We start from the raw sequence: 17,142 nt of genomic DNA, 5'->3' as shown, positions 1-17,142 counted from the left end.
CCTCATGCACTTCTCACGTAAGATGGTAGCAATGGCGGCAGTCCCTTTCGCGCAGTTTCATCTGCGTCCACTACAATGGGACATTCTCCGCCAATGAGACGGGAGGTCGACGCCCATCGACAGAGACGTCTCCCGTTCTCAGGCGGCCAAAGAATCTCTACGGTGGTGGCTTCTTCCCACCTCATGGTCAGAAAAAAGGTCCTTTCTACCCCCATCCTGGGCGGTAGTTGCGACAGGCACGAGTCTATCAGAGTGGGGAGCAGTTTTTCTCTACCACAGGGCTCAAGGTACGTGGATTCAGCAAGAGTCCACCCTTCAGATCAATGTTCTGGAAATCAGAGCAGTGTATCTTGTTCTACAAGCCTTCCAGCAGTGGCTGAAAAGCAAGCACATCCGAATTCAGTCGGATATCTCCACAGCGGTGGCATACATCAACCACCACGGAAGAACATGCAGCCGGCAAGCCTTCCAGGAAGCCGGCGGATTCTGACGTGGGTGGAAGACACGGCATCCACCATATCCGCAGTTCACATCCCAGGCGTGGTAAATTAGGAAGCAGACTTCCTCAGTCGCCAGGGTATGGACGCAGGGGAATGGTTTCTTCACCCGGACGGGTTTCAGGAGATCTGTCGCCGCTGCGGGATGCCGGACGTCGACATACTGGCGTCACGGCACAACAACATTGTCCCGGCTTCATAGCACAGTCTCACGATCATCGAGCTCTGGCGGCGGACGCCTCAGTTCAACATTGGTCGCAGTCCCGGCTACCTTATGTGTCCCACCTCTGGCATTGTTGCCCAGAGTGCTGCGCAAGATCAAGTCCGACTGTCGCCGCGCCATCCTCGTCGCTCCAGATTGGCCGAGGAGGTCGGGGTTCCCGGATCTGTGGTGCCTCACGGTAGGCCAACCGTGGGCACTACCAGACCGACCAGACTTGTTGTTTCAGGGGCCCTTTTTTCCATCTGAACTCTGCGGCCCTGAACATGACGGTGTAGCCATTGAGTCCTGGATCCTAGCGTCTTCAGGATTATCTCAGGAGTGGTTGTCACCATGACGCAGGCCAAGAAGCCAACGTCCGCCAAGATCTACCACAGATAGTGGAAGATATTCTTATCTTGGTGCTCTGCTCAAGGAGTTTCTCCCTGGCCATTTGCATCGCCTATTTTTCCTTCCTTCCTACAATCTTGGTTGGAAAATGGTTGGTCGCTCAGCTCCCTTAAAGGACAAGTCTCAGCGCTATCTGTATTTTTTCAGAAACGCCTAGCCGACTTCCGCAGGTACGCACGTTCCTGCAGGGAGTTTGTCTTCTCATCACTCCGTACAAGCGGCCGTTAGAGCTCTGGAGTCTGAACAAGGTTCTAATGACTCTCTTGAAGCCGCCTTTCGAGCCTTTGAAAGTTGTTTCCCTTTTCCGTCTTTCACAGAAAGTGGCCTTTCTAGTAGCGGTCACGTCTCTTCAGAGAATGTCCGAGCTAGCAGCGCTGTCATGCAAATCTCCATTCCTGGTCTTCACCAGGACAAGGGGGTTCGGCGTCCGATTCCGGACTTTCTCCCTAAGGTGGTATCCCACTTTCATCTCAATCAAGATATCACCTTACCTTCTTTGTGTCCTCATCCAGTCCATCAATTTGAAAAGGATTTGCATCTGTTGGATCTGGTGAGAGCACTCAGGATCTACATTCCCGCACGGCGCTCCTGTGCCGCCCGGATGCACGCTTTGTCCTTGTCGCTGGTCAGCGTAAAGGGTCGCAAGCTTCCAAATCCACCCTGACTCGGTGGATCAAGGAACCAATTCTTGAAACCTACCGTTTTGCTAGGCTCCCGGTTCCCTCAGGGCTGAATGCCCATTCTACCAGAGCCGTGGGTGCGTCCTGGGCATTACGGCACCAGGCTACGGCTCAGCAGGTGTGCCAGGCACCTACCTGGTCGAGTCTGCACACTTTTACCAAGCATTATCAGGTGCATACCTACGCTTCGGCAGACGCCAGCCTAGGTAGATAAGTCCTTCAGGCGGCGGTTACCCACCTGTACGAAAGGGCTGTTTGACGGCCCTACCACGAGGTATTCTTTTACCCACCCAGGGACTGCTTTTGGACGTCCCAATTGTCTGGGTCTCCCAATGGAGCGACAAAGAAGAAGGGAATTTTGTTTACTTACCGTAAATTCCTTTTCTTCTAGCTCCAATTGGGAGACCCAGCACCCGCCCTGTTTTCTTAGGGTTTTTTTCGGTACACATGTTGTTCATGTGAATGGTTGCAGTTCTCCGATGTTTCTTCGGATTGAATTGGTCTTTAAACCAGTTATTGGCTTTCCTCCTTCTTGCTTTTGCACTAAACTGGTGAGCCAGTGATCCCACTGGGGGTGTATAGCCAGAAGGGGAGGGGCCTTACACTTTTGAGTGTAATACTTTGTGTGGCCTCCGGAGGCAGTAGCTATACACCCAATTGTCTGGGTCTCCCAATTGGAGCTAGAAGAAAAGGAATTTACGGTAAGTAAACAAAATTCCCTTCTTTTGACTTTGCAGAAAGTAATAAAAATGCCTTAAAACATTCTCTGTCATTATTCTGGGATTTGGCAAATATAAATAATTTTGGTTCCTAAATGCCCTAAAAGGGGAAAGGTTTATTCTGATTTCATGTCAGATAGTGAGAAAAACCTGCAGATGTGTCTTTCTAGGGAGTGTATGTAAACTTCTGGTTTCGTGCGTGTATGTGCGATCACATTCTATGGGATTTTACATTGATGGCCTATCCATCTGTCAGTCCTGAAAGCCGTGGCTCCAATGTGAACAGATCCCTAAACAATTTGTGTACTGATGATTTAAAAAAACCAGCATGTTTTGTCCCGAAGGGTAAAAAGGGGCAATCCATCATGATTAATAATGCGTTCTCCAATTTATTTATTTATTTTAACTATTCCAGCCCTGGAAGTATGCCTCCTGCTCCTCAATTTGAAGTGAAGGCCCAAGAATCCTCACAACCACTTCCAATTTCATCAAGGGGACGGAAAACTAAAGGCCGGAAAGGTGTATGAGCCAGCGTGACCTCCAAAAGACAACACTGAGATAAGCCAGCGGCTTCTACATAACTCCTCCTGAGGACTGCACAGTTGTAGCTATCGATGCCTCCGAGCTCTGTGTGAGCACTCAGGGAAATAACCACCTTTTAAATAAAAGAATATATATAACTAATTAGGACTTGTCACATCCTCGGACATGTCTATCTTAGCAATTACTTGCATTTCTGATGAAGTTACAATCCTGAAGCGTTGTTCATGTGTTATTCCTCATAGACGTATATGAATGAATTCAGCAGGGCCTTTCCCTACACACCCTGCTGTGGGCACTGACCGGTTATGTCAGATATGGCACATTGATAAGGTGAGGGACAAAGTGCCAAAATTCATACATTTCCAGGGTAATGGTGGAAGAACAGCAAACAATGCAGAGGTAAAGAAAGGGAGAAAAGTAGACTCCAGCATTATTTTATGGAAAACGCAAGTATGTACTTATCCAATGTAATCCTTGCTGGAAATGCGCTATAACCTTTTATATGTTATTAGGAGGTTGATCTGACCTGTATTATTCTGTGGAGATCCTTGATACTTCACACATTACCATATGTCTGCCATATATTCCAGAGTTTCTTGGGGCATGATGATGGGTTCGCTTGGAGGCAATATACTGGAACACAGGGCTGTACCACTATCCAACAGTATGGTATGCTATCATTAACTACCGAAATTGTGTTAACACTAGAAGTCCCAGGAATTTTGAGCTCCATAGGGTTCCAATGGTAGAAATGTCAAATGAGCCCTCTCTGGGACTTCTAGTGTTAAAAGCAGATACCATAATGGCTATACAAGAAAGGAAGATGGGTTGCACAGGTGAAGCTGTGACGCGCACTGGTGGCCCGCCCTGCCTTCCTTGCAGCGGCCCTTGATTTCCTTTGTGCTATAGTGCTTATCTGCAGTATTGGGGGGGTCACTTAACTTCCACCATAGACCAGTAGGTGGAGATAAAGGTCTCCTAGCCTGGAACGTGTGAATTTGGCAAGTGTAATTGCAGCCTTGCATCACAGTACACCAGTCTAACAATGCAGCTATCCTTGAGGAGCACTATGTTCTGCCATGGTATAGCACACAGACATTAGGCATCCATTGTCTGAAGAGCAGATGTGGCATGTATGGAGCAGCGAGTCCGGTGCACACTGTGGTATCTAGATCCATTCCTTCTACGTTCCATGTTCTGAATGTTGACGTTGAGTTTTATCTCTCTACAGCTATATAAAGCTATACTTGCGCATGGTAAGCAGGTATGGAAATGCCAGTATTCTAGTGGCCAAGCTGCTGAATTCTGAAGACCTAGATTTATTTATTATATCATTGTACAGTATGTTTTACTATTACAGAGTATTTATAATGCTTCATATAAGCTGGATACTGATGGGTATCTACTGATCAAAACGCTATTCCTTTTGAAGTGAATGTACAGAATTGGATACAGCTATATATATTTTATTATTTACCCCCCCCCCCCCCCCGAGTTGGGGCCGCTCTTGCTCATGGACTATGCCTGCTATTGTCCAGATCTAATCCCTGACATAAGAATAAGCTGCAATACCAGCCACAGCCTCTGGACAAGAGGGGCACTGTATTTTCCTTGTCTCCACCATCTCCTGACTGTTAAGAAAAGCCGACCCTTTTACCTAATCCTGAATTATACTTTTAATGGTTTACTTTAACCTCAGTTTGATCTGCAAGGCTATACTCTCGTAGCAGCATGATGTGGGAAAGTAGCAAACAATGACTACTAACAGTGTTATCCTGGCCTTGAAGCTGGCGTGATGATGTGTTCTGCATTCTGAGAGGAAATAAAATGCATTACAGTTAAGTACATTTTTTTGTGTGGTTTGTTTTAATTTTTTTGACTCAGTCTGTTGCTTTTTGTTTTTTTACTAAACCCTCCATTTCATGAAGGGTCCACTATAGGTTTGATTAAATGTAATATTTATGAGGGGCGCGGGACCGGAAGCCGATGGAGTAGGAAGCCTGGCAGAGAACTCCCGCAGCCACAGCTACAATAACGGCAATAATAACTTACATACTCACCAGTGGCATCTCAGATATGGTCAGGAAGCCCCAGCAGAAACCGCCACAACGATCGGTACCTTCCTCAATGCACACCCCACCGCTGGGACCCCTGGACGCATTCCTCCATTCCTCCACAGGGAAGACGCGCGCAGGTAACGTGGCGGCGGCGCGGCGGGAAACACAGGGAGGGGACGCTGCACCGCTGCAGCAGGAGGGCAATCAGGTCCATCAAAGCCCCATCTCACCACATAATGGGCAGAAAACGCTGAGCAGGGAGGGGGAGGAAGAGGACATGGGAAGATGCAGCTCCCAGCGTCACACAGTGGAACAGAGGGAGGGGGCCGGACACATGGAGGGAGAAGGCCTAAAAGTCTCAGCAAGGACGCAGGCTTTACAGCAGCCAGAGCAGCAGCAGAAAGTACACTCCCTAACACCCCAAAATGCTAAAGCCAAGAGAAGACATTATGACCCCTTACAAGCACAGGGACCTGCAGAAGATTTCCATCTATCTGCTACCCCCTCTATGTCCAGATATGCACAGCCAGCCACTTTTTCACCCAGCACCCCAGATACCCCTCTTCTGCCAGATGAGTACTCACAAAGTATATCTATGAGGGACTGGAGGCTGTATATGGCACAATTGTCCACAAAAGAGGACCTACAATCCATGATACAGGAAATTAAAGATGTCTGCAGAACGGAAATCTCGGCTGTCAGGCAGGATATCCAACATGTGGCCCACAGAGTGGAAGCTCTGGAGAACGACCATGATGAGACAAGGAATTATGTAGCTAACCTGCAATCTACTGTAACAGCACAGCATGGCACCCTCTGTGAATACCAACGCCACCTAGAGGATTTAGACAACAGGGGACGGCGTCCTAATATAAGAGTCAGAGGCCTTCCTGAACATAGCGGAGAGGAAAACCTATTCATATCTTACAAACCATATTTAACAAAATTTTGAAAGCTCCACTATCCCACAAAATAAACCTCGATAGAGCTCACAGAGCCCTCCGGCCGAAAAATTCATCCCAAACACCTAGAGACATCATCTGCTGTGTCACTGACAATAAGCTTAAGGAAGAGATCATGCAGCAAGCACGGAAACTACGTAACATAGATCACGAAGGTCACCTTCTTCAACTTCTGCCAGACCTCTCCTGGATGACCCTACAAAAGAGGAGGATGCTCAAGCCTCTCCTAGACATTCTAAGGGAAAATCAGATTCTCTATAGATGGTGATTTCCCTTCAGTCTCTCAGCCAGGAAAAATGGTCGAACAGCCACGGTTAAAGAAGCATCTGACCTTCCTCGGTTTTGCGAAATTATGGAGATTCCTGTACCGAAGCTATCCAATTGGGAACTGACTCCCCCACCACCACCCCCTCCAGCAGTCTGGCATCAGGTCACTTCTAAAAGGCAGCGCTCACCTACATCCCCGAATTCCAGCAGAGCAAAGGGAGGTGGACCAGCCTATAAGAAATGAGAAGCAAGACACAGCCACACTGAAAATATGGAGCAATCCTTTTCTTTGTCGCTCCATTGGGAGACCCAGACAATTGGGTGTATAGCTTCTGCCTCCGGAGGCCACACAAAGTATTACACTTAAAAGTGTAAAGCCCCTCCCCTTCTGCCTATACACCCCCCCGTGCATCACGGGCTCCTCAGTTTTTATGCTTTGTGCGAAGGAGGCACACATACACGCATAGCTCCACAAATTAGTCAGCAGCAGCTGCTGACTTTATCGGATGGAAGAAAAGAGGGCCCATAACAGGGCCCCCAGCATGCTCCCTTCTCACCCCACTCTGGTCGGCGGTGTTGTTAAGGTTGAGGTACCCATTGCGGCTACATAGGCAGGAGCCACATGCTGTTTTCCTTCCCCATCCCTTAAGGGCTCTGGGTGAAGTGGGATCCTAATCGGTCTCCAGACACTGGGACCGTGCTCCCTCCGCAGCCCCTGGGGAATCTGCTGGACAGGAGCCGGGTATCGTCGGGGACAAGGCCCTGCTACTGTGAGGTACTCTGTGTCCCCTTGGGGACGGCGCATGGAGCGCTTGTGTTATACACGCTGCAGCACTGCTGGGTGTGTTAGTACGCCGGGACTACCGCGCTGACCGTGCTTGTTTGCCGGCCGCGCTTATAACTTTAGTCCCCGGCTTCTGCGGCCTAGTGCCGCATACTCCCGCCCCCCGGCCTGCCAGTCAGGGGAAGGGAGGGACGCTGCACTGGACGTCAGCGCTGAGGGCTGGAGCATACTTTGTATCCTCCTCCCCCCTCACTGAGCACAGTGGGGCACCAGATTCCTGCACTTTCTAGGGCACGCCCACAGCCCCCTCCTCCTCACAGAACGCCGGCAGCCATTCCTGTCAGCACTTCTGAAGCTGGAGAGGAGAGACAACACGGCTCTGGGAGGCCCAGGCAGGGAATCTGGTGGTCACACAACCGCTTTGGGCGGTCGGTAAGCCGCACCTGTTACTAGGTGCTGGCCCCCCTGGGTGCCGAAGTGTGTATATATATATATATATATATATATATATATGCTCATTTGCTATACATATACTCTGTACGGTCGCACTGTTGGTTGTTGGCTATATACCCTCCCGGATTGTACTCTGAGGAGACAACAGCATGTCGTCCGCAAAAAGCAAGGGTGCCAAAGCACAGGCTTACTTTGCAACCTGTACCTCATGTGCGGCTATGCTACCGGCAGGTTCCACCTACCCTCGTTGTGTGCAATGCTCGGCCCCTGCGGCACTTACTCAGCCAGAGCCTCTGCCACTGGTGGCCCAGGTGGAACCACCTGCTACCACTGTCCAGGTGACAGGGACGGAGTTTGCAGTATTCGCTGACAAACTTTCTGAGTCTATGGATAAATGGTCTGCTAAAATACTAGAAGCTTTGCAGTCCAGACTGGTAACACAGGCCCCGGCCACTGTGGAGTCATTGACCCCAGGCCCACCTCGGTTGGAGCAGCAAAGTGCTCCTGGGGTGACTCATAGGTCCCAAGGTGAGGTCTCCGACACGGACCGCAGTCCCAGACCGCCTAAGCGGGCTCGCTGGGAGCTTCCCTCGACCTCATCACACTGCTCAGGGTCTCAGGAGGAGGACTCTCTAGATGAAGCGGAGGTGGCAGATCCGGATTCTGATCCTGAGGTCGCTCTCAACCTAGATACACCTGAAGGAGACGCCATAGTGAATGACCTTATAGCGTCCATCAATCAGGTGTTGGATCTTTCTCCCCCAGCTCCTCCAATTGAGGAGTCAGCTTCTCAGCAGGAGAAATTCCATTTTAGGTTTCCCAAACGTACAATGAGTACGTTTCTGAATCACTCCGACTTCAGAGAGGCAGTACAGAAACACCTAGCTTGTCCAGATAAGCGCTTTTCTAAGCGCCTTAAGGACACACGTTATCCCTTCCCCCCCCTGACGTTGTCAAGGGTTGGGCTCAGTGTCCCAAGGTGGATCCTCCAGTCTCCAGACTGGCGGCCAGATCCATAGTTGCAGTGGATGATGGGGCTTCACTCAAAGATGCCACTGACAGACAGATGGAGCTCTGGTTGAAATCCATCTATGAAGCTATCGGCGCGTCCTTTGCTCCGGCATTCGCAGCCGTATGGGCGCTCCAAGCTATCTCAGCTTGTCACTCGCAGATTAATGCGGTCACACGTGTCTCTGCTCAGCAGGTGGTGTCCTTAACCACTCAGGCGTCGGCGTTTGCGTCCTACGCCATTAATGCTGTCCTGGACTCTGCGAGCCGTACGGCGGTAGCATCCGCCAATTCGGTGGCAGTCCGCAGGGCCTTGTGGCTCCGTGAATGGAAGGCAGACTCTGCTTCCAAAAAGTTCTTAACCGGTTTGCCACTTTCTGGCGACCGCCTGTTTGGTGAGCGATTGGATGAAATCATTAAACAATCCAAGGGAAAGGACTCATCCTTACCCCAGTCCAAACCAAACAGACCTCAACAACGGAAATCGAGGTTTCGGTCCTTTCGGCCCGCGGGCAGGTCTCAATTCTCCTCGTCCAACAGGCCACAGAAGGATCAGAGGAACTCCGATTCATGGCGGTCTAAGTCACGTCCTAAAAAGACCGCCGGAGGAACCGCTCCCAAAGCGGCCTCCTCATGACTTTCGGCCTCTTCAAACCGCATCCTCGGTCGGTGGCAGGCTCTCCCGCTTTTGCGACGCCTGGCTGCCACAGGTACAAGACCGTTGGGTGAGAGACATTCTGTCTCACGGTTACAGGATAGAGTTCAACTCTCGTCCTCCAACTCGTTTCTTCAGAACATCTCCGCCCCCCGAACGAACCGATGCTCTTCTTCAGGCGGTGAGCACTCTGAAGGCAGAAGGAGTGGTGATCCCTGTTCCTCTTCAGCAACAGGGTCACGGTTTTTACTCCAACTTGTTTGTGGTGCCAAAAAAGGACGGATCTTTCCGTCCTGTTCTGGACCTAAAACTGCTCAACAAACACGTAAAAACCAGGCGGTTCCGGATGGAATCGCTCCGCTCCGTCATCGCCTAAATGTCCCAAGGAGATTTCCTAGCATCAATCGACATCAAAGATGCTTATCTCCACGTACCGATTGCACCAGAGCATCAGCGCTTCCTGCGTTTCGCCATAGGGGACGAACACTTTCAGTTCGTGGCACTGCCTTTCGGCCTGGCGACAGCCCCAAGGGTTTTCACCAAGGTCATGGCAACAGTGGTAGCAGTCCTACACTCTCAGGGTCACTCGGTGATCCCTTACTTAGACGATCTGCTTGTCAAGGCACCCTCTCGAGTGGCATGCCAACACAGCCTGGACATTACTCTGGAGACTCTCCAGAGATTCGGGTGGATCATCAATTTCCCAAAGTCAAATCTGACACCGGCCCAATCACTGACATATCTTGGCATGGAGTTTCATACTCTCTCAGCGATAGTGAAGCTTCCGCTGGACAAACAGCGTTCACTACAGACAGGGGTGCAATCTCTCCTTCAAGGCCAGTCACACCCCTTGAGGCGCCTCATGCACTTCCTAGGGAAGATGGTGGCAGCAATGGAGGCAGTTCCTTTTGCGCAGTTTCATCTGCGTCCACTTCAATGGGACATTCTCCGCAAATGGGACAGGAAGTCGACGTCCCTCGACAGGAACGTCTCCCTTTCTCAGGCAGCCAAAGCCTCCCTTCGGTGGTGGCTTCTTCCCACTTCATTGTCGAAGGGGAAATCCTTCCTACCCCCATCCTGGGCGGTGGTCACGACGGACGCGAGTCTGTCAGGGTGGGGAGCGGTCTTTCTCCACCACAGAGCCCAGGGTACCTGGACTCAGCCAGAGTGCTCCTTTCAGATCAATGTTCTGGAGATAAGGGCAGTGTATCTTGCCCTAAAGGCGTTCCAGCCGTGGCTGGAAGGCAAGCAGATCCGAATTCAGTCGGACAACTCCACAGCGGTGGCATACATCAACCACCAAGGCGGAACACGCAGTCGGCAAGCCTTCCAGGAAGTCCGGCGGATTCTGCTGTGGGTGGAAGCCACAGCCTCCACCATATCCGCAGTTCACATCCCGGGCGTAGAAAACTGGGAAGCAGACTTTCTCAGTCGCCAGGGGATGGACGCAGGGGAATGGTCCCTTCACCCGGACGTGTTTCAAGAGATCTGTTGCCGCTGGGGGATGCCGGACGTCGACCTAATGGCGTCACGGCACAACAACAAGGTCCCGGCATTCATGGCACGGTCTCAAGATCACAGAGCTCTGGCGGCGGACGCATTAGTTCAGGATTGGTCGCAGTTTCAACTGCCTTATGTGTTTCCTCCTCTGGCACTGCTGCCCAGAGTGTTACGCAAGATCAGGTCCGACTGCCGCCGCGCCATCCTCGTCGCTCCAGACTGGCCGAGGAGGTCGTGGTACCCGGATCTGTGGCATCTCACGGTGGGCCAACCGTGGGCACTACCAGACCGACCAGACTTGCTGTCTCAAGGGCCGTTTTTCCATCTGAATTCTGCGGCCCTCAACCTGACTGTGTGGCCATTGAGTCCTGGATCCTAGCGTCTTCAGGGTTATCTCAAGAGGTCATTGCCACTATGAGACAGGCCAGGAAACCAACGTCCGCCAAGATCTACCACAGGACGTGGAGGATATTCTTATCCTGGTGCTCTGATCAGGGTTTTACTCCCTGGCCATTTGCCTTGCCCACTTTTCTGTCCTTCCTTCAATCCGGATTGGAAAAGGGTTTGTCGCTCGGCTCCCTTAAGGGACAAGTCTCATTGCTCTCTGTGTTTTTTCAGAAGCGCCTAGCCAGACTTCCACAGGTACGCACGTTCCTGCAGGGGGTTTGTCACATAGTCCCTCCTTACAACCGTCCGTTAGAACCCTGGGATCTGAACAGGGGGCTGATGGCTCTTCAGAAACCACCGTTCGAGCCAATGAAGGATATTTCTCTTTCACGCCTTTCGCAGAAAGTGGTCTTCCTAGTAGCAGTCACATCACTTCGGAGAGTGTCTGAGCTAGCAGCGCTGTCATGCAAAGCCCCTTTCCTGGTGTTTCACCAGGACAAGGTGGTTCTGCGGCTGGTTCCGGAATTTCTCCCTAAGGTGGTATTCCCCTTTCATCTCAATCAGGATATCTCTTTACCTTCTTTTTGTCCTCATCCAGTTCACCAATGTGAAAAGGATTTGCACTTGTTAGATCTGGTGAGAGCACTCAGACTCTACATTTCTCGTACAGCGCCCCTGCGCCGCTCGGATGCACTCTTTGTCCTTGTCGCTGGCCAGCGTAAAGGGTCACAGGCTTCCAAGTCAACCCTGGCTCGGTGGATCAAGGAACCAATTCTCGAAGCCTACCGTTCTTCTGGGCTTCCGGTTCCCTCAGGGCTGAAGGCCCATTCTACCAGAGCCGTGGGTGCGTCCTGGGCTTTGCGGCACCAGGCTACGGCTCAGCAGGTGTGTCAGGCGGCTACCTGGTCGAGCCTGCACACTTTCACGAAACACTATCAGGTGCATACCTATGCTTCGGCAGATGCCAGCCTAGGTAGGCGAGTCCTTCAGGCGGCGGTTGCCCACCTGTAGGAAGGGGCCGTTTTTTACGGCTCTATTACGAGGTATTATTTTACCCACCCAGGGACTGCTTTTGGACGTCCCAATTGTCTGGGTCTCCCAATGGAGCGACAAAGAAGAAGGGAATTTTGTTTTACTTACCGTAAATTCCTTTTCTTCTAGCTCCAATTGGGAGACCCAGCACCCGCCCCTGTTCCCTTCGGGCTGTTGTTCTTTGTGTACACATGTTGTTCATGTTGAATGGTGTTCAGTTCTCCGAACTTCCTTCGGATTGAATTTACTTTAGACCAATTTATAAGTTCCTCCTTCCTGCTTTTGCACCAAAACTGAGGAGCCCGTGATGCACGGGGGGGGTGTATAGGCAGAAGGGGAGGGGCTTTACACTTTTAATTAAGTGTAATACCTTGTGTGGCCTCCGGAGGCAGAAGCTATACACCCAATTGTCTGGGTCTTCCAATTGGAGCTAGAAGAAAAGGAATTTACGGTAAGTAAAACAAAATTCCCTTCTTTGGCCGCACTGTTCATTACCTGCTAAAGACGACTGCGGGGAGCAGACACGCATAAAGCCAGTTGTATATTCTTTTCCTTTTTTTTTTTTTTTTTTAAAAAAAAAAAATCTTTGTTTCAGAGTTCTTAGTTTAGAAGCCGAATCCGCAGACCCCTATGAGTGAATCCGACTCCTAGAGCAACTACAGCTCTAGTGGGAGCTAACTCTATTGTTACGTATACGTTCATTATAGACACTCGACCACAGTTCTTCTTAAATTTTTGAAGACCGGAAAGACTAATTCCGAAAAGTTATTGCCAATGTTGACATATTCATTTGTGATGATTCTAAATGTTATTTGTCGTTCCCCTCCTTTCCTAATGTGTTTTCCTAATGTCTATTATCTGTACTTGACTTACATGAAACATACTGAGATGTCTGCGATGCAAAGGAGCAGTCTGGTGGAGACCTACTATGCGGAGATAAGAAAAGTACGTCTGCTGAAGCGGGGTAAGATTAAAGACCATTCCCAACTAAACATCTACAAACGCAACCATGATTCGTATAATAACCATAAATGTTAAAGGGCTTAACTCCAATGTTAAGCGGCGATTGGCCCTGCAGGAGTTAAAGACCTCAAAGGCAGATGTGGCGTTTATACAAGAAACCCATCACGACGATACAGGCTTATTTCACTTTGCACGGGGTAAATTTCCTACAGCATACACAGCTCCATGTGATAAAAAGAGAGCAGGAGTAGCCATCCTCATAGCCAATGGTTGCCCAATTCAAATCATTAAGACTATTAAAGATCCCAGGGGTCGATACATCATTCTGACTGGACGAATGAAAGGAGCCCCAATTGTCTTATGCAATATATATGCTCCAAACGTAGGCAAAATACCCTTCCTTGAACGGGTCCAAAATAAGATTACTCGGGAGCTCCCTTCCATGTTGTTTATGGGAGGCGATTTTAATATCCCGTTTTCAGAAGTTAGAGATAGACACTTGTTGAGTGGCCGACAGCCGGGAGTCTACATACCCAGGCAATCAAAAGCTTTTCGTGCCCTGATCCACAAGTATGCACTTTTTGACTTATGGCGAGTGACAAACCCCACCTCCCGACAATACACATTGTATTCGCATCCACATTCCACAAACATGCACATTGACACCTTCCTGGGGGGAATCTTCTGGCATTGCGCCTCGCTGGAAATTCTGAGATTGGCCAGATTACCTGGTCCGACCATGCTCCTGTACTGTTGGACATCTGTGACTCTACCCCAGCCAGGAAGGTATGCCATTGGAGACTCAATGACAATCTTCTAAAGGTTCCCATGTACTAATCTAAACTACATGGTCAATTGGAGGACTACTTTCAACTAAATAAGGGATCTGTCTCCTCCCAGTCTATCCTGTGGGAGGTGCATAAATCTGTCATGAGGGGTAGTTGCATCTCATTGGCATCCCATATGAAAAGAGACACAGAGGGATAACACCGGGAGCTCACCAGTCAGCTTGCAAAACTAGAGCGGGACATAATTACTAAACACTCTATTGCTAAACTAAAATCTATTGTAACCGTGAGGGGTAGGCTGAAGGATTTGGCGATCAGGAAGGTGGAGAAAATGTTGGCATTTACTAAACAGCGATACTACAAGAAATGTAATAAAGCCCACTCCCTTCTTGCAGCACAACTCGGGGATCGAAAAGCGCAATCCACACCCTTGGTTATCAGGGATACACGAGGACATTTGACATATGACCCCCAGGGACATGCGAATGCCTTCAGGCACTATTACGCCAAGTTATACTCACTTCCCTCAACTCTTCCGTCACATAGAAACGAGAACCCATTTACTTAACGAATATCTTGCCGCCCGATCACTCCCATCATTAGATGCAGATGCCCTTAACACACTTAATACCCCAATTACCACTGAGGAATTGACTTCCACAATCAAAGAACTCCCAAATGGAAGAGCCCCGGGACCAGACTGTTTCTCATATCTATACTATAAAGTATTCCAAGATACACTTATCCCCCATATGCAGACTCTATTCAACTCATTCCTCAGCGGTAACCCAATCCCTCCCTCGATGCTGAAATCCCACATAACCGTGATCCCAAAGCCTGGAAAAGATCCCTCGAACTGTGCGAGCTACCGCCCAATATCATTGCTGAACACAGACTTAAAAATATTTGCAAAAATCCTTGCCACCAGACTATGTGTTCCTCCCGCGGCTGATTCATGGAGATCAAGTGGGATTTGTCTTGAATAGGCAAGCGGGAGATAACACCAGACGAACGATCGACCTCATAGATGCATTAAACCGCCAAAAGGGAGAGGGCCTGCTTCTCAGTCTCGATGCGGAAAAGGCCTTCAATAAGCTAGGTTGGCCTTTCCTATTTGCCACGCTTAAAAGATTTGGCATCGAGGGACCTTTTCTGCAGGCTGTCCGGGGCTTATATGCGAACCCCGATGCCTCGGTGAAGCTTCCCCACGCGTTGTCACCTGCTTTCCCCATTTATAACAGCTCCAGACAGGGGTGTCCCTTATCCCCCTTATTATTCGTACTATGTATAGAACCCCTAGCTACGCAGATTAGGGAGAGTCCAGACATTCAAGGAATTCAGGTGGGAAGACGCGAGTATAAATTGTCGCTCTTTGCAGACGACGTCCTTTTAACAGTACGAAATCCCCTGATCTCCCTGCCCAACCTACATTCAATTCTAACTGAATATGGTAACCTGTCGGGATACAAAATTAATGATACAAAAACGGAGGCTCTACCACTTAACCTGAAACCATTGACCATCGCAACACTACAATCGGCATTTGCATACACCTGGAAAAAAGACCATTTAAAATACTTAGGGATTCACTTAACAGACACATACAAAGCGCTTTACTCACATAATTTCCCCTCTTTTTTGGAAGATCTTAAAAAAAACTCTAGCCAAATGGGATAAGCTCCACCTATCGTTTTTCGGGAGAATGGCCTCCGTTAAAATGACGATACTTACAAGATTACTATATTTGCTAGAGACACTACCCGTACCGATCCCGAGACTGGTGATCCGACGAATCCAGAAATTGTTAAATAATTGTCTGGGCTCACAAACGCCACCGACTTGCTCAGAAGGTGTTGATGTCTCCCAGAAAACTGGGTGGCCTAGCTTTCCCTGATATATGGAAACACTACACTGCTACACACCTGAGACGCATCCCCGCCTGGACCAATTTGACCTCAGTGGATAGATGGAGAGAGGTGGAACAAGACTGGCTAGTCCCTGTCCACCCAGATGCCTTACTGCACGAAGACTTTTCAGATGCCACAGATGCGAGTCTTTTGGGGCCCATGGCACTCACGAGACGAATTTGGCGAATGGCCAGGAAGGTCTTTTCACTAGCACCAATTGAATCTCCACTGACACCATTTGTATACACACCAGCCTTGCAGAATAGTGCAGATAGTCATGTGACGACCCCATGGGTTCAGGCACGGCTCTTTCGCTTTGTGGATATAATTGATCCCTGCGCTAACACAATACTCCCCTTTTGCGGTCCTACGAGAAAAATTTAGACTTCCTAAAGAAGCTTTCTACACCTATGCTCAGATACGTCACTTAGCCATATCAATGATCAAATCTACTACATTCCCCAAACTTACTCCATTTGAGGGCCTCTGCAGGCAGGGCTCATCAACTAAGGGATTAATCTCACGACTCTATGACATGCTCTCTTCACATGTAGAAGTACAGCACTTGTACATGACGAAATGGGAGACGTATTTAGGAAAAGTGATTCCGAGACAAATGTGGCAGACCATCTGGGAACGGGCAGCAAAAACCTCCATATGCACTACACAAAAGGAGAACCAATACAAAATACTGATGCATTGGTACCACACCCCAGAATTCCTGAATAGGCTCTTCCCCAACACACCGGACCAATGCTGGAGGTGTGCGAGGGACAAGAGGTCTCTTGCCTACATTTTTTTGGGACTGTGAAGTCCTTGCTACGTTTTGGAGAGAGGTGGGGAATTTGATTCATAGAGTTCTGGGGTATGAGGTCGCTTTAGATCCATTCAACTATCTTCTCAATGTTCCACCTAGGGGTATCTCAAGGGACTCGGCCAGACTGCTCCTACATATTTGGACTTCGGCGAAATGTCTCATATTCTCATTCTGGAAGAAGACTTTTCCCCCCTACTATTCAAGACCTGGAGCTGAGAATTCAAGAGACAAAGCGATTTGAGTACCTCACCGCATGTATTAACAACCAGCTGGAAAAATATCAACGGATATGGTCGCCTTGGGACCTTTTTGTGAACAATTGCACTTAACCGCTAGAGAACACAGTTTATATACCTGGATATGCTGATCAGACGTATTGTATGCAAAATGGGGCTGAAGAGCAGGAGTATAACCCTGTAATCTAAGAAAAAGACTGATGGCACATCCTACCTTTCATGCTTTGGAGGAAAAGAGGGCACAATAGAAAAGCCGCCCCCATTTGCTCTGCAGTTG

The 17,142-nt window shown here is 49.3% G+C and overlaps 1 protein-coding gene across 1 annotated transcript in view; it reads left to right on the top strand.

Moving 5' to 3' along the window:
• RPS6KB2 (ribosomal protein S6 kinase B2) overlaps positions 1-4,896 on the top strand; it is a 50,511-nt gene extending 45,615 nt beyond the window's left edge. The window contains exon 15 of the mRNA XM_075349365.1: positions 2,922-4,896. Coding sequence (XP_075205480.1) covers positions 2,922-3,033 — 112 coding nt within the window. The 3' untranslated portion in view covers positions 3,034-4,896. The remainder of the gene's footprint in view (positions 1-2,921) is intronic.
• The last annotated feature ends 12,246 nt before the right edge of the window (positions 4,897-17,142 follow it).

This window comes from Anomaloglossus baeobatrachus, chromosome 5 (genome assembly GCF_048569485.1).
Source record: "Anomaloglossus baeobatrachus isolate aAnoBae1 chromosome 5, aAnoBae1.hap1, whole genome shotgun sequence".
Taxonomy (NCBI): Eukaryota; Metazoa; Chordata; class Amphibia; order Anura; family Aromobatidae; genus Anomaloglossus; species Anomaloglossus baeobatrachus.
Note: the sequence above shows the minus strand (reverse complement) of the source record. Positions and strands in the feature narration are given on the sequence as shown.